The sequence below is a fragment of the Mixophyes fleayi genome, chromosome 4, assembly GCF_038048845.1.
Source record: "Mixophyes fleayi isolate aMixFle1 chromosome 4, aMixFle1.hap1, whole genome shotgun sequence".
In the NCBI taxonomy this organism is placed as follows: domain Eukaryota; kingdom Metazoa; phylum Chordata; class Amphibia; order Anura; family Limnodynastidae; genus Mixophyes; species Mixophyes fleayi.
The window spans coordinates 2,581,478-2,606,362 of NC_134405.1; the positions used below are offsets into that span (position 1 = coordinate 2,581,478).

Below are 24,885 nucleotides of genomic sequence, written 5' to 3' on the forward strand. Positions count from 1 at the left end.
GGTGAAACAGCACAGTACAGTAAACATAAGCACAGTAACTCAGTAAGCTCAATGCACAGCTAGAGAGGGCGGGGAAGAAGGAGGGAGGATCCGCAAATGACGGGGCCCAAGAAGGAGGGTGCGGAAGGCAGGGAGATCCCCAGAGGGGAGGAGGGAGGGAGAGTGGACGTGGGGTGGAGGACCCTCGAGGAGGAGGGCTAAGTAGCTGGAGAGCAGAGTTAGAAGTGGTGGAAACAGGAGGAGAGATGGCCCTGCTCAGAGGAGCGTACAATCTAAGGGCGTACAATACATAATATAAGACTAGGTTAACAAAACCGTGTGAATGTGCAAGACAGCTAAAAGGACATTAATACATTGGAATGAATAAGCCAAGGATATCAGCATATACTAACCTGATTATATTCACACAGTGAGCCTTGGCGGCAGCGCTGCCATTATATTCACACAATTTATATCACTGTATATAACTTTTACCAATTTATTTTTAACTATTGCGCTACTAGTCATACTCAGGACAATAATGGGATAATTTTTTCCTTATTTATTTTAATCATTCTATTAAAAGATAATGTTTTAATAATGTGAATAAACATAGACCACAGAGTGTCCCAAATAGTCACGTTCTTCTCCTCCTATCATCAACATCATCATCAACATTTATTTATATAGCGCCAGCAGATTCCGTAGCGCTTTACAATTGGGAACAAACATTAGTAAGACAATACTGGGTAATACATACAGACAGCGAGGTAAGAGAACCCTGCTCGCAAGCTTACAATCTACAGGATCTTTTAAAATCCATATTAACTATTCATGTATTGGGTGTACCAATCCGTTATTAGTTATTGCTGCGATTGTCGCAGATATAATTAGATTTGGGATTGTGATTACCTGGTGCGGTGGTTAATAATCTAAAACTTGGTAAACAACCTGTCTGACAATTGTGGAACTACAAGTCCATGCATGTCCTGCCATGGCCCTAACTGCTCCGTCACAAGGTGTTAAACATTAAAATGATTGAAGCTTAAAGTTGCACAAGGACTTTATAACCATCCATTATAATGACCACCCCACAATTAGCAAAATTGGCCAACAGTGGCAGTGGACCTGGATAGAGGAAAACATTACCTGCACCCAATATAATAGACTTGTAAGAAGATGGAAAATAAGTTTGTTCTCCTTATTACACAAAGGAATTGAAATGTAGCAAATGTTTATTCTCAGGGAGTTACGTCTTTCTGGTACTAGGAGGTGGCACCGGACGTACATGTAACGGAGGAGAAGAGCGGCCCCAGATTGGTAATAAGGTGGAAGATTCAGAAAATCCAGCCAGCGGCAACTACAGGTACTGGCTGATGTCTCAGCTTGGGAACAACTGCTGAACAGATCCAATCTGATTGGACATTCTAAATCAACTTAAGTCTCAATGTCAATAGAAACTGATCATCATGGCCAATGTAATATCAAAAAATTCAGCGCTACCTAGTTCTCCCAGGACAACAACTCAGATGATCGATATATATATTGAAAATTTCACAATGATAGAAACAATCTTCTATCTCCTTGACAAAGACCGCGAGACGGTTGAAATGCGTCAGCGTGATAAGACTGATCTTTGGAGATGTGGTGATAGTCTGCCCGATATCTATTTTATGACATAGAAGTGGAGAAAACTATCCCGGGGTTGACTTCTACACTATATGCGATAAGAATCTGAGTTCTGGTAGGAGCATACACACATCAATGTGATTCTATGTTTTATTATTTTTAATAAATTGTGAAGTGTTTTAACAATATTACGATAGATCCCATTTATTTTTTTCTTGGGATATAATTAGAGATGAGCGGGCTCGGATATCTGAAATCCGAGCCCACCCGAACGTTGCCGATCTGAGCCGGATCCGAGACAGATCCGGGTATTTCCGCCAATTGCAAAACTGGAACTGAGGCTCTGAGTCATAATCCCGCTGTCGGATCTCGCGATACTCGGATCCTATAAATTCCCTGCTAGTCGCCGCCATCTTCACTCGGGCATTGATCAGGGCAGAGGGAGGGTGTGTTAGGTGGTCCTCTGTCCTGCTATATCTCGTGCTGTGCTGTTCAGTTCTGTGCTGTGCTGTGCTGTGCTGTGTCCTGTTCAGTCCAGTGGTGCTGTGTCCTGTGCTGTGCTCTGTCCTTCTAAGGGCATAGTTATTTTCCCATTATTCCCAAGTTAAAAAAAAAAATTAAAAAAAATTATAAAAAAAAAAAAAAAGTAATTATAAAAAAAATAAATTGAAATAAAATATCCAAAAACAATCCTGCAGTATGAGTCCATTGGTACTGCTATATTACAAAGTTCACTGATTCAGCAGTATAAGTCCAGTGGTACTGATATATTACAAAGTTCACTGATTCAGCAGTATAAGTCCAGTGGTACTGATATATTACAAAGTTCACTGATTCAGCAGTATAAGTCCAGTGATACTGCTATATTACAAAGTTCACTGATTCAGCAGTATAATTCCAGTGGTACTGATATATTACAAAGTTCACTGATTCAGCAGTATAAGTCCAGTGGTACTCTCCTGTGCCGCATATAATTTGTAAAGGCTTTGCCGAGTGTGTGTGGCTTAGGGGTACGCTCTCTTGTGCTACATATAATGGAAAACAAAAATTTGGAGGATAAAGTAGGGAAAGATCAAGACCCACTTCCTCCTAATGCTGAAGCTGCTGCCACTAGTCATGACATAGACGATGAAATGCCATCAACGTCGTCTGGCAAGCCCGATGCCCAATCTCCTAGTACAGGGCATGTAAAATCCAAAAAGCCCAAGTCCTCAAAAAGTAGCAAAAAGAGAAACTTAAAATCATCTGAGGAGAAACGTAAAGTTGGCAATATGCCATTTACGACACGTAGTGGCAAGGAAGGGCTTAGGCCCTGGCTCGTGTTCATGACTAGTGGTCCAGCTTCACCCAAGGATCTAAGCTCCCCTCCTCCCCCCCCCTACAAAAAATTTAAGAGAGTTATGCTGTCAGCAACAACAACAAAACAGCAAAGAACTCTGCCTTCTAAACAGATGACATCACAAATCCCCAAGGCGAGTCCAAGGGTGTTGTTGGTTGTGAAGCCTGACCTTCCCATCACTGTACGGAAAGAGGTGACTCCATCCAGCATTTGCAGCACACCCTCTGCATATGTTGGAATGATCACCCACAGTGTAGATCCAGATTTGGATAATCAAGGTGTCAATGTTGTACACCGGGAGGAGGCTAATGATGTAGCTGGCGCTGTGGAGGAACTTGATGATAAGGATGGTGATGTGGTTATTGTAAATGAGGCACCAGGGGGGGAAACAGCTGATGTCCATGGGATGAGAAAGCCCATCGTCATGCCTGGTCAGAAGACAAAAAAATGCACCTCTTCGGTCTGGAGTTATTTTTATCTAAATCCGGACAACCAGTGTATGGCCATATGTAGCTTATGTAAAGCTCAAATAAGCAGGGGTAAGGATCTTGCCCACCTAGAGACATCCTCCCTTATACGTCACCTAAATAACCTTCATAGTTCAGTGGTTAGTTCAGGAACTGGGCCTAGGACCGTCATCAGTACAGGGACACCTAAATCCCTTGGTCCTGTTGGATACACACCACCAACACCCTCCTCGTCAACTTCCTCCACGATCTCCATCAGATTTAGAACTGCAGGCCATGTCACCAGCCAGACTGAGTCCTCTTCTATACGGGATTCATCCGAGGAATCCTGCAGCGGTACGCCTACTACTGCCACTGCTGCTGTTGCTGCTGTTAGTCGGTCATCTTCCCAGAGGGGAAGTCGTAAGACCGCTACGTCTTTCAAAAAACAATTGACCGTCCAACAGTTATTTGCCATGACCACAAAATACTATAGTAGACACCCTATCGCAAAGCGTATAACTGCGGCTATAACTGCTATGTTGGTGTTAGACGTGCGCCCGGTGTCCGCCATCAGTGGAGTGGGATTTAGAGGGTTGATGGAGGTATTGTGTCCCCGTTACCAAATCCCATCGAGATTCCACTTCACTAGGCAGGCGATACCAAAGATGTACAGAGAAGTACGAGCAAGTGTCCTCAGTGCTCTTAAAAATGCGGTTGTACCCACTGTCCACTTAACCACGGACATGTGGACAAGTGGTTCTGGGCAAACGAAGGACTATATGACTGTGACAGCCCACTGGGTAGATGCATCCCCTTCCGCAGTAACAGCAGCAGCTGCATCAGTAGCAGCATCTACACAACGTCTGCTCGTGCCAAGGCAGGCAACATTGTGTATTACAGGCTTTAATAAGAGGCACAACGCTGACAACCTATTAGAGAAAATGAGGGAAATTATCTCCCAGTGGCTTACCCCACTTAGACTGTCCTGGGGATTTGTGGTGTCAGACAACACCAGTAACATTGTGCGGGCATTGCATATGGGCAATTTTGAGCACGTCCCATGTTTTGCCCACATCGTTAATTTGGTGGTGCAGCATTACCTCAAGAGTGACAGGGGTGTGCAGGAGATGCTTGCGGTGGCGCGCAAAATTGCTGGACACATTGGGCATTCTGCCAGTGCCTACCGCAGGCTCGAGGCACATCAAAAAAGCATGAACCTGCCCTGCCATCACCTCAAACAAGAGGTTGTGACGCACTGGAACTCCACCCTCTATATGCTGCAGAGGATGGAGGAGCAGCAAAAGGCCATTCAGGCCTACACCGCCACCTATGACATAGGAAAAGGAGTGGGGATGCGCCTGAGTCAAGTGCAGTGGAGACTGATTTCCGTGTTGTGCAAGGTTCTCCAGCCGTTTGAACTTGCCACACGAGAAGTCAGTTCCGACACTGCCAGCTTGAGTCAGGTGATTCCTCTGATCAGGCTGTTGCAGAAGCAGCTGGAGAAAGTGAGGGAGGAGCTGGTTAACCATTGCGATTCCACCAAGCATGTAGCTCTTGTGGATGAAGCCCTTCGTACGCTTTGCCAGGATCCGCGGGTGGTCACTATTTTAAAGGCAGAGGAATACATTCTGGCCACCGTTCTCGATCCTCGGTTTAAAGCGTATGTTTTGTCTCTGTTTCCGGTGGACACAAGTCTGCAGCGGTGCAAAGACCTGCTGGTCAGGAGATTGTCCTCTGTAGAGGACCGTGACATGCCAACAGCTCCACCCTCATTTTCTTCCACATCTATGGCTGCAAGGAAAAAGCTCAGTTTTCCTAAAAGAGCCGCTGGCGGGGATGCTGATAACATCTGGTCCGGACTGAAGGACCTGCCAATCATTGCAGACATGTCTACTGTTGCTGCATTGGATGCTGTCACAATAGAAAAAATGGTGGATGATTATTTTGCTGACACCATCCAAATAGACATGTCAGACAGTCCATATTGTTACTGGCAGGGAAAAAAGGCAGTTTGGAAGCCCCTGTACAAACTGGCTCTATTTTACCTGAGTTGTCCCCCCTCCAGTGTGTACTCGGAAAGAGTTTTTAGTGCAGCGGGGAACCTGGTCAGTGAGCGGCGAAGGAGGTTGCTTCCTCATAACGTTGTAAAAATGATGTTCATAAAAATGAATTATCAATTCCTCAATAAAGTACAGCACTGCCCTCCATATAGTACAGAGGGACCTGTGGTTGTGTAGTCCAGCGGGGACGAATTGATAATGTGTGAGGAGGAGGAAGTACACACTGTAGGGGGAGAGGAATCAGAGGTTGAGGATGAGGACGACATCTTGCCTCAGTAGAGCCTGTTTAGTTTGTACAGGGAGAGATGAATAGCTTTTTTGATGTGGGGGCCCAAACAAACCAATCATTTCAGCCACAGTTGTTTGGTAGGCCCTGTCGCTGAAATGATTGGTTTGTTAAAGTGTGCATGTCCTATTTCAACAACATAAGGGTGGGTAGGAGGGCCCAAGGACAATTCCATCTTGCAACTCTTATATTGCCATTATTTGACCATTCAACAGTCGTTTGCCATGAGCACAAAGTAAAACAAAATTAAAACAAATTCAACAAATTAAACCAAAAGTAAAATGCCCTGTCATAATCAAAAACATGAGGTATTGACGTGCTTGAACTACTGTAGTGTTTATAAGTTATAAACACTACACTTGAAAGCTTGAGCCTTTAAATGAAAAAGTTACTCTTCATTGCACGAATATTTGCAACAGCGACAATTTTTGGGTTAACAAAGTCAACAAATAACACTTCGACCCTGTCTGTCTTTCACATACTTGATGGGATCTCAATGATGAATGCTCTGTACCATGGTCGTCTAAAACAAGAGTTATTGACGTGCTATAACTACTGTTGTTTTTATAAATTATAAACACTACACTTGAAAGTTGGAGGAGGTATTGTGGCCCCGGTACCAAATTGGGTACCGGGGCCACTCCACTATGCAGTCCAGATAGAGGCGTATCAGATATTAAACAACGTTGACTGTTGCTGCCAAATCATAAATTAATGAAAATGACCTGTCATCGTCAAAAACAAGAGGTATTGACACGCTCAAACTACACCCTGTATATGCTGCAGAGGATGTAGGAACAGGCAGCTGTGCAGTGGAATTCAGACCATTTGAAGGCGGAGGTATTGTGGCCCCGGTACCAAAATGTGTACCGGGACCACTGCACTATGCAGTCCAGAAAGCTACCTCGGTGAAACGTTTTGGACTAAAAACAATATTGTGAGGTGTGAGGTGTTCAGAATAGACTGGGAATTAGTGGAAATGATTGTTATTGAATGTTATTGATGTTAATAATAGCGTAGGAGTGAAAATAAACCAAAAAACTTATTTTTAACACTTTTTATGTTTTTTTCAAAATAAATCCGAATCCAAAACCTTAAATCCGAACCAAAACCTTTCGTCAAGTGTTTTGCGAAACAAATCCGAACCCAAAACCTCAAGCAAATCCGAATCCAAAACACAAAACACCAAAAGTGGCCGGTGCACATCCCTAGATATAATACTGGTGTCATCTTTGCTGGAGAGGAAACGAACAGAGAGATACACGCTATAAGGAGATCTCGAGTTGGGAGAAGTCCTTCAAATACTTACAAGCTCATATTACCCATCAATCTGGTAGGAGTCCACCTTAAATTACTACCACGAAGGTGATGGGGAGGTGAATTTTGTTTTGAAGTAAACCATTTACAGCGTGGAATGATCATCTCTAATCCTCCATTAAGATAGAGACTGCTACATGAACTTATTTTATACAATAATTGTTTCTATCATTGTGAAATTTTCAATATATATCGATCATCTGCGTTGTTGTTCTGGGAGAACTAGCTAGCGCTGAATGTCTTGATATTACAATGTCCATATAGATCCTTTTAGGCTGTATACCCTTTTTTCAAGATTTTGGCTGCTTCTAGGATTATAGAGCGCTGTATTAGTGGTTACAAATATTTAGAAACTGATCATCCCCAGAACTTACAACTAATATGGTAGAAAAATAATTGCAATACTAGAAAGAAATAAACTTATGCTCTGGACTGAAGAGCTTACACTCTAACAGTTACATAAAAATAAAAATATGATATCATAATTAACAGCTCACCTTTTGAATACATTTAGACAGAGACAAGATCACCTGAATGTACTTAGGAAACGTAGAAGTTCTGATTCTGCAGGGGATACTTCCTGAAACATGATATACGCAGGGTTACTATGGAGGGACAGAGAGTACTGGGGGTATATATAAAGACAAATTAACCCGTGCATGATACTCATGCATTCTAGTCAAATCAAGCTACTTAAGGTGTTAAAAAGGTTCTTGTCATAAATTTGGGCCTAGCCCAGGCCTCCTCAGGGGAAGAGCGTTACTTCCCGACGCAAGCGCCCTTTTTTAACGTGGTTTTGTCCACATGTCACAACCTCATCATTTTTTTCCATCACCTCATCCTTCATCTTCATCGCCACATCCTTCATCAAGCTACTTAAGGTGTTAAAAACTCCCCATTGTCACCCCCGGCAACCACCAACCACTCCCAACTGTCACTTCTCCTTCAAGAAATATATAGGTCAGTGTATAACTCTGCCCAGCAGGTGGCGCTGCAGCTTTGTTTTTTTTTTTCACACACACCACTAGGCATTTATATAGTAGATATACAGAACAATACAGGATATAGTGCAGGATTACTATGGAAAGACAGAGAGTACTAGGAGTATATATAAAGATATACAGAACAATACAGGATATAGTGCAGGATTACTATGAAGGGACAGAGAGTACTGGGAGTATATATATATATATATATATATATATATATATATATATATATATATATATATATAAAGATATACAGAACAATACATGGATATAGTACAGGATTACTATGGGGGGACAGAGAGTACTAGGAGTATATATAAAGATATACAGAACAATACAGGTTATAGTGCAGGATTACTATGGAAGGACAGAGAGTACTGGGAGTATATATAAAGATATACAGAACAATACAGAATATAGTGCAGGGTTAATATGGAGGGACAGAGAGTACTGGGAGTATATATAAAGATATACAGAACAATACTGGATATAGTGCAGGATTACAATGGAGGGACAGAGAGTACTGGTAGTATATATAAAAGATATACAGAACAATACAGGATATAGTGCAGGATTACTATGAAGGGACAGAGAGTACTGGGAGTATATATAAAGATATGCAGAACAATACAGGATATAGTGCAGGGTTACTATGGAGGGACAGAGAGTACTAGGAGTATATATAAAGATATACAGAACAATACATGATATAGTGCAGGATTACTATGGAGGGACAGAGAGTACTGGGAGTATATATAAAGATATACAGAACAATACAGGATATACTGCAGGATTACTATGGAGGGACAGAGAGTACTGGGAGTATATATAAAGATATACAGAACAATACAGGATATAGTACAGGATTACTATGGTGGGACAGAGAGTACTGGGAGTATATATAAAGATATACAGAACAATACAGGATATAGTACAGGATTACTATGGAGGGACAGAGAGTACTGGGAGTATATATAAAGATATACAGAACAATACAGGATATAGTGCAGGATTACTATGGAGGGACATAGAGTACTAGGAGTATATATAAAGATATACAGAACAATACGGGATATAGTACAGGATTACTATGGAGGGACAGAAAGTACTGGGAGTATATATAAAGATATACAGAACAATACAGGATATAGTGCAGAATTACTATGAAGGGACAGAGAGTACTGGGAGTATATATAAAGATATGCAGAACAATACAGGATATAGTGCAGGGTTACTATGGAGGGACAGAGAGTACAAAGAGTATATATAAAGATATACAGAACAATACAGGATATAGTGCAGGATTACTATGGAGGTACAGAGAGTACTGGGAGTATATATAAAGATATACAGAACAAGACAGGATATAGTGCAGGGTTACTATGGAGGGACAGAGTATACTAGGAGTATATATAAAGATATGCAGAACAGTACAGGATATAGTGCAGGGTTACTATGGAGGGACAGAGAGTACTGGGAGTATATTTAAAGATATACAGAACAATACAGGATATAGTACAGGGTTACTATGGAGGGACAGAGAGTACTGGGAGTATATATAAAGATATACAGAACAATACAGGATATAGTACAGGATTACTATGGAGGGACAGAGAGTACTGGGAGTATATATAAAGATATACAGAACAATACAGGATATAGTGCAGGATTACTATGGAGGGACAGAGGGTACTGGGAGTATATATTAAGTAATGCAGAACAATACAGGATAAAGTGCAGGGTTACTATGGAGGGACAGAGAGTACTGGGAGTATATATAAAGATATACAGAACAATACAGGATATAGTGCAGGATTACTATGGAGGGACAGAGAGTACTGGGAGTATATATAAAGATATACAGAACAATACAGGATATAGTGCAGGATTACTATGGAGGGACAGAGAGTACTGGGAGTATATATAAAGATATACAGAACAATACAGGATATAGTAAAGGATTACTATGGAGGGACAGAGAGTACTGGGAGTATATATAAAGATATACAGAACAATACAGGATATAGTGCAGGATTACTATGGAGGGACAGAGAGTACTGGGAGTATATATAAAGATATGCAGAACAATACAGGATATAGTACAGGATTACTATGGAGGGACAGAGAGTACTGGGAGTATATATAAAGATATACAGAACAATATAGGGATTTAGTACAGGATTACTATGGAGGGACAGAGAGTACTGGGAGTATATATAAAAATATACAGAACAATACATGGATATAGTACAGGATTACTATGGAGGGACAGAGAGTACTGGGAGTATATATAAAGATATACAGAACAATACAGGATATAGTACAGGATTACTATGGAGGGACAGAGAGTACTAGGAGTATATATAAAGATATACAGAACAATACATGATATAGTGCAGGATTACTATGGAGGGACAGAGAGTACTGGGAGTATATATAAAGATATACAGAACAAGACAGGATATAGTGCAGGGTTACTATGGAGGGACAGAGTATACTAGGAGTATATATAAAGATATGCAGAACAGTACAGGATATAGTGCAGGGTTACTATGGAGGGACAGAGAGTACTGGGAGTATATTTAAAGATATACAGAACAATACAGGATATAGTACAGGGTTACTATGGAGGGACAGAGTGTACTGGGAGTATATATAAAGATATGCAGAACAATACAGGATATAGTACAGGATTACTATGGAGGGACAGAGAGTACTGGGAGTATATATAAAGATATACAGAACAATACAGGATATAGTGCAGGATTACTATGGAGGGACAGAGGGTACTGGGAGTATATATTAAGTAATGCAGAACAATACAGGATAAAGTGCAGGGTTACTATGGAGGGACAGAGAGTACTGGGAGTATATATAAAGATATACAGAACAATACAGGATATAGTGCAGGATTACTATGGAGGGACAGAGAGTACTGGGAGTATATATAAAGATATACAGAACAATACAGGATATAGTGCAGGATTACTATGGAGGGACAGAGAGTACTGGGAGTATATATAAAGATATACAGAACAATACAGGATATAGTAAAGGATTACTATGGAGGGACAGAGAGTACTGGGAGTATATATAAAGATATACAGAACAATACAGGATATAGTGCAGGATTACTATGGAGGGACAGAGAGTACTGGGAGTATATATAAAGATATGCAGAACAATACAGGATATAGTACAGGATTACTATGGAGGGACAGAGAGTACTGGGAGTATATATAAAGATATACAGAACAATATAGGGATTTAGTACAGGATTACTATGGAGGGACAGAGAGTACTGGGAGTATATATAAAGATATACAGAACAATACATGGATATAGTACAGGATTACTATGGAGGGACAGAGAGTACTGGGAGTATATATAAAGATATACAGAACAATACAGGATATAGTACAGGATTACTATGGAGGGACAGAGAGTACTAGGAGTATATATAAAGATATACAGAACAATACAGGATATAGTGCAGGATTACTATGGAGGGACAGAGGGTACTGGGAGTATATATAAAGATATACAGAACAATACATGGATATAGTACAGGATTACTATGGAGGGACAGAGAGTACTGGGAGTATATATAAAGATATACAGAACAATACGGGATATAGTGCAGGATTACTATGGAGGGACACAGGGTTATAGGAGTATATATAAAGATATACAGAACAATACAGGATATAGTGCAGGATTACTATGGAGGGACAGAGAGTACTGGGAGTATATATAATGATATACAGAACAATACAGGATATAGTGCAGGATTACTATGGAGGGACAGAGGGTACTGGGAGTATATATAAAGATATACAGAACAATACATGATATAGTGCAGGATTACTATGGAGGGACACAGGGTTATAGGAGTATATATAAAGATATACAGAACAATACGGGGATATAGTTATGCTTCTTTGTGACATCAGCATAACACAGATCCCTGGATGACTGTTGGGGGCTCAGCAGGTTGGTGACAACGTTGGAGGGGATAAAAGCTGCGAGCAGACACTGACCTTTGTTTCTGATCCTGGTAGATCAGGAAAGAGACAGCTCAGGATACAGTCAGGTGGGCGAGAGTGTAGACTGCCAGGGAGGAAGTAACTAGACAGAGATGAGACGTTTAGTAAGAGAACAGATTATTATATTGAGCAAGAGGGATGTGGAAAAGATTCCGGGTCAGAGTGGAGAAAGTCCCTTTCTGGCAGCTGGTATATGGCTTGTTATGTAAGTGCCACAAGATACTGAACATAGTACATAGAACATAGGGTGGGGCAGCCAGGGAGTGAGAGGAATCTACAGTGTAGATAGTAGCAGAACCTGGGTTATTGCTTTGTTTTGTGTGTAATATTCCAGCTGCTTTGTGCAGTATAAAGCTGGGTACACACCGTGTTATTATCACACAGATCACATGACTCACGTCTGTTTGGAATTTTTGGTCATATTTGTTAATTTCTTTTATCAAACCAAAACTCAACGTATCTGTGCTAAGGCTCTCAGTATGATTACACCGGAGAGTATTGGTAGTTACTGCAAGCGGAGGGTCTGTATATTGAACACAGGTCACTCAGGTAATAGCATAATGCAGTCAATGTTAATAGTCCATAGGACCAATAGGTAAAACTGGTGAGATTGCAGACCGCAGAGTCAGACAGGCAGGCAGGGGTTAATGCATACTTTGGAGATCACCGCTCTGAGAGATCTCCAAAGCTGGCCGTGTTTTGGGGCGTGGCTACTTTGAGTGTATCATTAGGCCCCGCCCCCTGCTATGCAATGCCAGTTTTGGCTTATTATAGCAGGGGGCGGATCCAGGATGACGTGATTAGCCCCACCCACACCCACTTCACCTACGAAGCATGCAGTATTCGGGAGGTTGCCCTGCTCTCCCGGGAGTCTTGGAGAGCTCCCAAATATTTGTTAGTCTCCCAGGAATTCCGGGAGAGTAGGCAACTATGGGTTAATGCGGAATAGTTTGGCACTAGTCTGATGGAGAGGGCAGCTCTCAGTAGCAGGTAGTGAGCAACCAGAATGTATTTGGCAGAATGAGGTCACAATACAAAGGCATTGTGTTCAAACGATATTGATTAAAGGCGATGAACAGTCTTCATTGCAGTATAGGGACCTGTTTCATTAAGGATCTTAACTGAAGAAACTTCTTATTTCAGTCTCCTGGACAAAACCATGTTACAATACAAGGGGTGCAAATGAGTGTTCTGTTTTGCACATAAGTTAAATACTGACTGTTTTTTCATGTAACACACAAATATCAACTTTACATTTCAGTGTACAAATAAGCTATCAAGTGTGTGTGCGCTACATGAAAAAACAGTCAGTATCTAACTTATGTGCAAAACAGAAAACTAATTTGCACCCCTTGCATTGTAACATGGTTTTGTCCAGGAGACTGAAATAAGAAGTTTCTTCAGTTAAGATCCTTAATGAATCAGGCCCTAGATGTTTATTCGGTACAGGTTACAGCATGAATGTCATAAAGATGTCAGAATCAGCTGGGATTTTATAAGGTACGGAGTCTATTTTTAGTACACATATCTTTTATACCCAAAATGACATAATGATCTACTTAGACTAATCAAGGTCTTTCTTAATTACGTATGATGTTTATTTCAGCACTTTTAGTAAGAATCCATGTTGTATTTAGGCATTGACCAGGTGTTATGCTATTTCTTTATCTGGCTTTATCAGCCCGCATCTGTCCATTCTCCTCATCCTGTCCGCACTCCTCATCCTGCAGCACTCCTCATCCTGGCCGCACTCCCCATCCTGGCCGCACTCCCCATCCTGGCCGCACTCCTCATCCTGGCCGCACTCCCCATCCTGGCCGCACTCCGCATCCTGGCCGCACTCCCTATCCTGGCCGCACTCCCCATCCTGGCCGCACTCCCCATCCTGGCCGCACTCCCCATCCTGGCCGCACTCCTCATCCTGGCCGCACTCCCCATCCTGGCCGCACTCCCCATCCTGGCCGCACTCCCCATCCTGGCCGCACTCCGCATCCTGGCCGCACTCCGCATCCTGGCCGCACTCCTCATCCTGAGCGCACTCCCCATCCTGAGCGCACTACTCTTCCTGGCCGCACTCCTCTTCCTGGCCGCACTCCTCATCCTGGCCGCACTCCTCATCCTGCCCGCACTCCCCATCCTGGCCGCACTCCTCATCCTGGCCGCACTCCTCATCCTGGCCGCACTCCTCATCCTGGCCGCACTCCTCATCCTGTCCGCACTCCCCATCCTGGCCGCACTCCTCATCCTGGCCGCACTCCTCATCCTGGCCGCACTCCTCATCCTGAGCGCACTACTCTTCCTGGCCGCTGTCACAATATGCCTGCTACATCTCCCTTTTGTATGTGCTTTGCATGGCAGCTCCTGCCTTTTTGTCTTTATCACTGTATTTGTATTGGCAGTACCTCCATTCACCAGAGGTGCGGCTATTGGGCCTTATTGTGTGCATTAGGAGTTAACCTTCATGTTCCAATTATCCCATGCACCTGGGTGTGGTTTTCCCTTTATATACCCTGTCACTCCCAGCACACATGGCTGGTTATTGTTGTCATCCTGATGTCATTTCCTGTTGTTCCATCCTGTGAAGTCATATCCTTGTTGCAGCCTGTGGACTCTTCCTCCTGCCTTGCTCCTCTGGTTCATGCTGCTTGGAAATCTGTTCATACATTCTGCTTCCCTGCATTAACTGTTTACCTGCTGGTTTCTGAACAATCATATCGTTTCCTGCATCAGCTTGCACCTGGTATTTATTTCTACAGACTTGATTACCTGCTTTGTACATTTCTGCAAATAAACACAGTGTTTTCACCATATTCGTGACTCCTAGCTGTACTTCTGTTTGTAACCGTGACAGCCGCACTCCTCTTCCTGGCCGCACTCCTCATCCTGGCCGCACTCCTCATCCTGGCCGCACTCCCCATCCTGGCCGCACTCCCCATCCTGGCCGCACTCCCCATCCTGGCCGCACTCCCCATCCTGGCCGCACTCCCCATCCTGGCCGCACTCCCCATCCTGGCCGCACTCCTCATCCTGGCCGCACTCCTCATCCTGGCCGCACTCCTCATCCTGGCCGCACTCCCAATCCTGGCCGCACTCCCCATCCTGGCCGCACTCCTCATCCTGGCCGCACTCCCCATCCTGGCCGCACTCCCCATCCTGGCCGCACTCCCCATCCTGGCCGCACTCCCCATCCTGGCCGCACTCCCCATCCTGGCCGCACTCCCCATCCTGGCCGCACTCCTCATCCTGTCCATACATTATTTATTGTTCTGTTTTTTATCAGACTAGGTCACGTAGACCTTGCTAAAATAAGTAAATTATTTCTTAAAGTGCAAGAATTAAAACACAATAATTTCTCTGCTTGTTAATTTGTTAATACATATCATATAAATATATATTGTGATTATATAGATTACTGTGAATTTGTCACGGGCACTAGGAGTCTTTGCCCAGGATATCACCAGATGATGATCTTACCAGAGTAGTGTGGGTTACACAGTGGTCCTCTGGTAGCAGGGTGACTAGCGGAACATATGACTCAGCAGATGGTGAGAGGATGCAAATAGAAAAGTCAATAACTAGCAGCAATCTGGTTAATGATTAGGTAGATATGAACACGAGGATCTTGATGGACGTGAAGAAGTGCAGGAAGGTAACAGGGAAGTCAGTGGTCTGCGTACAGCAAGTTGTACCACTGCTTATGGTGAGAAGACTTGTCCAGGTGCAGGTAGGTAGCGGGGAAGTCAGTGGTCTGCGTATAGCAAGTTGTACCACTGCTTAATAGGTGAGGAGGTGTACAAGTGTTGATGAGTAGAAACATAGAATGTAGACACTGAGAGCAGAAGGAACTTGATCCCAAACAATATGCACAAGTCTATGTTGGTGTGGCAGGCGCTGCTTGACAGAGACGAATTCACTACTGGAATCCAGGTTAATAGCAGAAGGTCAATTAGCATATGTATCTCACGACTGAACAAAGAGGTAAACTTCCCAGCAGATATGCGGAGTAATAACACAGTCTCAGGGAGATAGAGGATTCTGTGGGTAAGTGGAGAACAGTCCAAGCGGATATGCAGTAAACGAATACAGTCAATAGAAAGTAAGCATACCGCGGTTCAGTTGAGCAGGCTGTCCACGAGAGGATACAGGAACAGCTGAGCGGCTGCACGCCAGCACGAGTAAAGAAACCACAGGTGAGTGGTAGCGGTAATCAGGGTCCGGGTCAGCACACAGACAGCGAACTTGACACGGGTAGAACAACGATGAGCAATGCAGGAATCACTGGAGATAGCGAACACGAGTAGAACACTGGAGGTAGAAGCGGTCTGGAAACCGGCAATGAGTTGAGCAGGAATCAGCAGGAAGCTGAAGACATAGTAGAACACAGGAGACTCGAAGCGGTCTGGAAACCGGCAATGAGTTGAGCAGGAATCAGCAGGAAGCTTAAGACGTAGTAGAACACAGGAGACTTGAAGCGGTCTGGAAACCGGCAATGAGTTGAGCAGGAATCAGCAGGAAGCTTAAGACGTAGTAGAACACAGGAGACTTGAAGCGGTCTGGAAACCAGCAATGAGTTGAGCAGGAATCAGCAGGAAGCTGAAGACACGGAGAAGTACACAGGAACACCTTCAGAGACTCAAAGGGAATGAGACTCCAAGATCAGGCAATGAGGTAATGAACACAGGTGCTTTAAATAGTGAGAGTTGCCTGATCAACCAATTAACTAAAAGCAAAGGTCAGAAGAGTTCTTAGGAACTGCGCATGCGCAAACCATCAGGATGGCGGGCGGCCACGGTTCAGGATAGGTGCTGGCAGGAATACTGGAGAGCCACGCACCAGTGAAGAGGCACTCACGGTCCGGTGAGTGACAGTACCCCCCCTTTTAAAGGTGGGCACAGAACACATGGAGCCGGGTTTGCCCGGATACTTAGAATAAAATTTTCTTAGAAGAGCTGGGGCGTTGAGATCTTCTGCCCGAATCCACGAACGTTCTTCGGGACCAAAGCCCTTCCAATGAACGAGGAAACAATGAACTCCTCGCGAAATTTTTGCATCTAATATATGAGTGATCTCAAACTCCTCCTCTTGATGAACTTGAACTGGCCGAGGTGCTGAAGGAGGAACAGAGAAACGGTTGATAATAAGAGGCTTTAGTAATGACACATGGAAGGCGTTGGAAATACGAAGGTTCTTAGGTAGTAGAAGTTTGAAACAAACTGGATTTATCACTTGAATGATCCTATATTGACCAATAAAACGAGGAGCGAACTTCATAGATGGAACCTTCAAATGAATATTTTAGGTTGAAAGCCATACACGATCTCCAATCTTTAGTGGTGGAATAGCCCGCCTCTTTTTATCCGCAAAGGACTTGTATCTGGCAGATGTCTTTTTTAAACAGGTTTTCACCTGAGACCAGATATCTTTTAAGGTCTGACAAACAGTCTCCACAGCAGGAACTTGGGTGGGAGGGAGGGCAGGAAATTCCGGGAAAGACGGATGGTGACCGTAAACCACAAAGAATGGACTTCTTGAAGATGACTCATGATACATGTTGTTATGGGCGAATTCAGCCCATGGGAGCAAATCTACCCAGTTGTCTTGGTTGGCTGAGGAGAACATCCTTATGAAAGTCTCGAGATCTTGATTGACTCTCTCAGTCTGTCCGTTTGATTGAGGATGGTAAGAAGATGAGAGTGATAATCGAATACCCAAGGTCTTACAAAGGGCTCGCCAGAATCTGGAGACGATTTGCACTCCTCTATCTGAAACAATCTCAGAAGGACATCCATGAATTCGGAAAATCTCTTTGATAAAATGATCAGCCAGAGTAGATGAAGAAGGTAAACCGGTCAAAGGAACGAAATGTGCCATTTTCGAAAATCTATCCACCACTACCCAAATGGTATTACACTTTTTACTAGGAGGAAGATCTGTAACAAAGTCCATACTAATATGGGTCCAAGGCTTGGAAGGAATGGGTAGTGGTTGAAGTAAACCCGCTGGTGTTCTGCGGGGAGTTTTAAACTGGGAACATAGCTCACAGGCAGCCACGAAGTCTTTGACATCTCTCCTCATAGAGGGCCACCAGTAGCTTCGTGAAAGGATTTCGAAAGTCTTGGTTCACCAGAATGTCCAGAAAAACGTGAAGAATGAAACCAAGACAAAATTCTCTTCCTAAGAGATGGAGGCACGAGAGTTCTCCCAAATGGTAGCACCTTGGTGGATGAAGCGGCCAGAGAAACACATTTGGGATCTAATATAGAATGGTTAGGACCATCTTCAACGTCTGAGGACGTCACGAATGCCCGGGATAGGGCGTCTGCTTTTTTATTTTTTGCAGCTGGTTTGAAGGTTATGATAAGTTCAAACCGAGAAAAGAAAAAAGAGACCATCTTGCTTGATGAGGATTCAAACATTGAGCTGACTGTAGATGACAAATTTTTATGGTCTGTAGAAATTGTTACAGGATGACGAGCTCCCTCCAGCAAATATCTCCACTCCTCTAATGCTGCTTTTATGGCCAGCAACTCCTTGTCCCCGATGGTATAATTCTTCTCCGCGGGTAGAAGACCCCGGGAATAAAAGGCACAAGGATGGAATTTTTGTTGCTCCAATCTTTGGGATAAAATGGCTCCTAAGCCAACATTAGAGGCGTCTACCTCTAGGAAGAAGGGAAGCGTCACATCAGGCTGTCGAAGAACAGGAGCGGAGGAGAAGGACTCTTTGAGACACTGGAAAGCTTGAAGGGCCTCGGAGGACCATTGTTTAGTGTTGGCCCCCTTGCGAGTTAGGGCCACTATAGGAGATGCAATAGATGAAAAATCTTGAATAAAGCGTCTGTAATAATTAGCAAAACCTAAAAAACGTTGGGTTGCACGAAGAGTAGTTGGCTGGGCCAATGTAATACAGCATTCACCTTTTCTGGATCCATCTGAAGGCCAACTCCGGAGACAATATATCCCAGAAATGGAATCTGGGGCAACTCGAATGAACATTTTTCTAATTTGCAAAATAAAGAATTTCTTCGGAGTCTGGAAAGGACCTCTGCCACGTGTTGATGATGAGAGGGCAGATCCTGAGAAAAAATTAATATGCCGTTAAGATAGACGACGACACAAACATATAACAGGTCCCGGAAGATCTCATTCACGAAAACCTGGAAGACAGCGGGGCCGTTACGCAACCCGAAGGGCATAACTAAGAACTCATAATGCCCATCTCTGGTGTTGAACGCTGTCTTCCATTCGTCTCCGGGCCTGATCCGAATTAAATTATAGGCACCTCGAAGATCCAGCTTGGTAAAGATCCGGGATCCCTTGATACGATCGAAGAGCTCAGTAATTAACGGAATGGGATACCGATTTTTGATGGTAATGGCATTGAGTCCACGAAAAACTATACAGGGACGTAATGACCCATCCTTCTTTTTCACGAACAAGAATCCCACTCCAGCGGGAGAGGAAGAAGGTCGAATAAATCCTCGCTGGAGGTTCTCCTTAATGTACTCAGATGTAGCTTGAGTCTCAGGTAAAGAAAGTGGATACACACGGCCCCTAGGAGGAGTCTTGCCTGGTTGTAGATCAATCGGACAGTCCCAAGAACGATGAGGAGGGAGGCGTTCAGACTGAAGCTTATCGAATACATCGGCAAAGGAAGCATACTGTGGAGGAAGACCCGGTGGACACGATGAAATGGAGGATTGCTGTATCTTGAGTGGAACAACTTGAGAAAGGCAACGATGATGACTTTCAGACCCCCAGGACGTGACTTGTGGAGTGTTCCAGTCAATCTGAGGGGAATGAAGTTGAAGCCATGGAAGGCCTAGTACGATAGGACTGGTAGTAACAGGAAGAATTAGAAATTAAATTTCTTCCTGGTGTAAGGCTCCAATTTGAAGAGTCAATGGAGACGTACTCTGAGTAATGAGACCATTAATTATACGTGATCCATCGATAGCAGTAACGGTAATGGGTACCTTTCAAGAAATCACTGGTAGGGACCATTGATTCACTAGGGAACTAGAGATAAAATTTCCTGCAGCTCCAGAATCTATAAGTGCTTGAGTGTCAAAGGATTTGGTAGCAGAGGAAACGTTAACATCAAAAGAACAAACTTTCACTTTCGTGGAACATGGAGAGGACTCCAGGGACCCTAACTTTACCTCTCCAGAACTGGTTAGGGCCTGGCATTTCCCGACTTTCTAGGACATGAGTTGAGCATGTGGGTAGAATCAGCACAATAGATACAGAGTCTATTTTTTACTCTTCGTTCCTTCTCCTCTGATGTTAATTTGGAGCGACCTACCTTCATAGGTACTACTGGAGATGGAGCATGACGAACTTGAGGTACTGAGCGAAGAGGTGCTTTATAGGAAGTTACCTTCTCGGAATCTCTCTCACAAAATCTCATGTCTACACGATGGCAAAGAGAAATCAACTCATCCAAGGAGGAGGGTAGTTCTTGTGAGGTCAGTGCGTCTTTAATCTTATCAGAAAGCCCCTGCCAGAAGGCAGCAATCAATTTTCAGTGTTCCACTGAAGTTCAGAGTCAAGTATCCGTAATTGAATGACATACTGAGCTACGGTGCGAGATTCTTGGCGTAGTCGGAGGATGCTGGAAACTGCAGAGATAACACGACCAGGTTCGTCAAACACACTTCGAAACATGGAAATAAACTTGTCACTATATTGCAACAAAGGGTCATTTCTCTCCCAGAGAGGGGAAGCCCATGCGAGAGCCTGTCCGGAAAATAAAGAGATGAGATAAGCCACTCTGGAAAGATGAGTAGAGAAGTTATGAGGTTGAAGTTCAAAATGAACGGAGCATTGATTAAGAAAGCCCCTACAGGTTTTGGGATCTCCATCATATTTAGAAGGAGTAGGCAGGTGTAGCGTGGAAGTGATGGACACCTGGGATGGCACTGGGGAAGGAGATGGAGACACTGGAAGCTCAACGGTTGCTGCTACATTTTGCACAGGGGTTCCTTGGGAGGCTAAAGCCTGTCAAAATTGCAACAACTGTTGTTGGGGAACACCTTGTTGTTCGATAGGGGTGACCAGATACTGCAGCATCTCTATAGCTGTTGGTTCCGATCCTGGGTCTGTCATGGCCTGATCTTACTGTCACGGGCACTAGGAGTCTTTGCCCAGGATATCACCAGATGATGATCTTACCAGAGTAGTGTGGGTTACACAGTGGTTCTCTGGTAGCAGGGTGACTAGCGGAACATATGACTCAGCAGATGGTGAGAGGATGCAAATAGAAAAGTCAATAACTAGCAGCAATCTGGTTAATGATTAGGTAGATATGAACACGAGGATCTTGATGGACGTGAAGAAGTGCAGGAAGGTAACAGGGAAGTCAGTGGTCTGCGTACAGCAAGTTGTACCACTGCTTATGGTGAAAGGACTTGTCCAGGTGCAGGTAGGTAGCGGGGAAGTCAGTGGTCTGCATATAGCAAGTTGTACCACTGCTTATGGTGAGAGGACTTGTCCAGGTAGGTAGCGGGGAAGTCAGTGGTCTGCATATAGCAAGTTGTACCACTGCTTATGGTGAGAGGACTTGTCCAGGTAGGTAGCGGGGAAGTCAGTGGTCTGCGTATAGCAAGTTGTACCACTGCTTATGGTGAGAAGACTTGTCCAGGTGCAGGTAGGTAGCGGGGAAGTCAGTGGTCTGCGTATAGCAAGTTGTACCACTGCTTAATAGGTGAGGAGGTGTACAAGTGTTGATGAGTGGAAACATAGAATGTAGACACTGAGAGCACGATGAACTTGATCCCAAACAATATGCACAAGTCTATGTTGGTGTGGCAGGCGCTGCTTGACAGAGACGAATTCACTACTGGAATCCAGGCCAATAGAAAAGGTCAATTAGCATATGTATCTCACGACTGAACAAAGAGGTAAACTTCCCAGCAGATATGCGGAGTAATAACACAGTCTCAGGGAGATAGAGGATTCCGTGGGTAAGTGGAGAACAGTCCAAGCGGATATGCAGTAACCGAATACAGTCAATAGAAAGTAAGCATACCGCGGTTCAGTTGAGCAGGCTGTCCATGAGAGGATACAGGAACAGCTGAGCGGCTGCACGCCAGCACGAGTAAAGAAACCACAGGTGAGTGGTAGCGGTAATCAGGGTCCGGGTCAGCACACGGGTAGAACAACGATGAGCAATGCAGGAATCACTGGAGATAGCGAACACGAGTAGAACACTGGAGGTAATAGCGGACTGGAAGCCGCAGATGATTAGAGCAGGAATCAGCAGGGTACTGAAGACATAGTAGAACACGGGAGACTTGTAGCGGTCTGGAAACCGGCAATGAGTTGAGCAGGAATCAGCAGGAAGCTGAAGACACGGAGAAGTACACAGGAGACTTGTAGCGGTCTGGAAACCGGCAGGAATCAGCAGGGAACTGAAGACATAGTAGAACACGGGAGACTTGAAGCGGTCTGGAAACCGGCAATGAGTTGAGCAGGAATCAGCAGGAAGCTGAAGACACGGAGAAGTACACAGGAACACCTTCAGAGACTCAAAGGGAATGAGACTCCAAGATCAGGCAACAAGGTAATGAACACAGGTGCTTTAAATAGGGAGCGTTGCCTGATCAACCAAATTAACTAAAAGCAAAGGTCAGAAGAGTTCTTAGGAACTGCGCATGCGCAGACCATCAGGATGGCGGGCGGCCACGGTTCAGGATAGGTGCTGGCAGGAATACTGGAGAGCCACGCACCAGTGAAGAGGCACTCATGGTCCGGTGAGTGACAGAATTTTTATTTCCACACTGGGATTACCTGGTTTAACCACTGGAGCGGAAGATACTGGTGTTCAGGTATAGTAGATGAGGTAGTGCCTTCCAGCAGTATTTCCTCATACAGGTGATATCAAACTAAACATCTTTTTTTTATATTTTAACAATTAATTTTCTATTTTAAGCATTAAATAATTTATTGAGATATTTTTGTAGCAATGTCATTTTTTTGTCGTTAACATTTTACACTAGTGAGTTTTTCCCAAGTTCGAAAACGTTTTGAATTTGGGAAAAACTAAATTTTTTTCAAATGTTTTCTCATATTTTCTTTAATTTCCCTTATTCCTCATTGTTAAGTTCAGACCATCGCTTCTGTATCTGGAACTTAGTTTTTCCTTTTCCCAGTTTGTCTCTTACTATGTTTATTAATCTTTGCATTATCATTTCCTTTCTGTAATTTATGTTTTTATAATTTTTCTTAAAACAATCATAATCATGTTGGTCCAGGATTTTGACCATCACCTCCATCACCCTCTGATTGGTTTAGCTCCTTTTCCTTCATCCAATGACATCACTTCTTCTCCTTCCAATTTGACTCCTTCATTAATATTTTAATCGCCTTCCATCTTGTTACGTACCACTATAGACACTCTAGCTCTTCTGTGTTTATCTAGAATATTCTCATGCAAACATGAGGGTGGACAATTGGCATGGACCAATCACGGCAGTTTTAGCAACATTAGTGTTCATCTGCGGTGATTGGTCTTGCAGAGCACTGCGACTCGTGAATAAAGTTTTTGGACTTTGGAATCGTATATATTTGTGTATTTCCAATTTCTTTGACAAAGGTAAGTACTATATTATATATGATTTTGATGTAGTACTTGTGATGATGTGAATATTCCAATCAATGTTTAATCTATTTTCAGACTGTTGATCATGGCATCTGACAAAAATGTGGAGCCCATCAAGGTTTTCATTGAGGCCTATAGACCCCAAAGCAGGTCTAAAGACCAATCCAACATGCAGAAGAGGACCAAGGCATGGATGAAGACAGGCTGAGAGTGAGCCTTCCACATTATCCCGAGGCAACACCTGACTGGGTCAGAGCGAAGATCCAAGGAATTGAACAAATTGGAGGCATCTAAATTATCTGGGGCAGCAGCGTATGACGTTTATGTGACCAAATTATGGTTTTTCGATCTACTGAGGCTCACGGTGGATCAGAAGATAGCCGGAACTTCTATGGGAAATGTGATCCAGGGGGAGTCCACATCTTCTGCTTTACCTCCCAAATTAGAAAACATACCCACAAGTGGCATAGTAAGTGGACACACAATAATGAATGCTTAAATTATTTATTAATATATTGTGCCATGATACAGCACCCTCACCATTAAAATGTTGAAAATACTTTTCGCTGTTTAATTTGGCTTTTTCACTGGCGTTTCTCATTGGCATAGCCTCCAGTGATGACAACCCAACCACTTCCTCAAAATAATCTGTGCTATGCTCCAATGTAGAGGCTGTTCTGTGCACAGTGCCGAAGATAGTCCTGTACAACGCAATATGACGTCACCACCATGGCTCTTTAGTCAAGGCAAAGATTTATGGCGGTATGTAAAATCCTGAACCTGTTACTATATTTACCAAATGCCTTATCCATTATTCACCTTGCTCTTGGTAATGTGTAATTAAATATTCTTCTTTCTGGTGCGAGTCACTTTAGGGAGTAAGGTTTTAAAAAATTAACTTGGAGTGCAAGTCAGCCAAAAACACAAAATGAAGTCCTAATTTGGTTTGGCTACATGTGGGCAAATCCAGTCCATTATTTTTAAGCTTTTCTTGGAAGGGCGTCTGTTCCAAAGCCCCACCATCAGACACTTTTTTCCCCAATGTCCACGAATATATTATTTCAAATTTAACATTCACTATCACCATGAGGATAATACTTAAAGAATCCCTTGTAAATTATAGAAATAGGAGCCCTGTATTAGAGGGTGGCATAATTCTGACATGTTTCCCATCTATGGCCCATTTGGGA

General features: G+C 43.5%; 1 protein-coding gene across 2 annotated transcripts in view; it reads right to left on the bottom strand.

Moving 5' to 3' along the window:
- The window catches only part of LOC142150938 (phospholipid scramblase family member 5-like), a 31,379-nt gene extending 19,076 nt beyond the window's left edge, over positions 1-12,303 (bottom strand). The window contains exons 1-2 of one of the 2 annotated variants that reach the window (XM_075206141.1): positions 12,089-12,303; positions 7,557-7,639 (exon numbers count right to left, since the gene is read on the bottom strand). In XM_075206141.1, the coding sequence (XP_075062242.1) occupies positions 7,557-7,569 (13 nt within the window). In that variant the 5' untranslated portion in view covers positions 7,570-7,639; positions 12,089-12,303. The remainder of the gene's footprint in view (positions 1-7,556; positions 7,640-12,088) is intronic. The other variant, XM_075206142.1, reaches the window with a different exon arrangement.
- Positions 12,304-24,885: the final 12,582 nt, after the last annotated feature.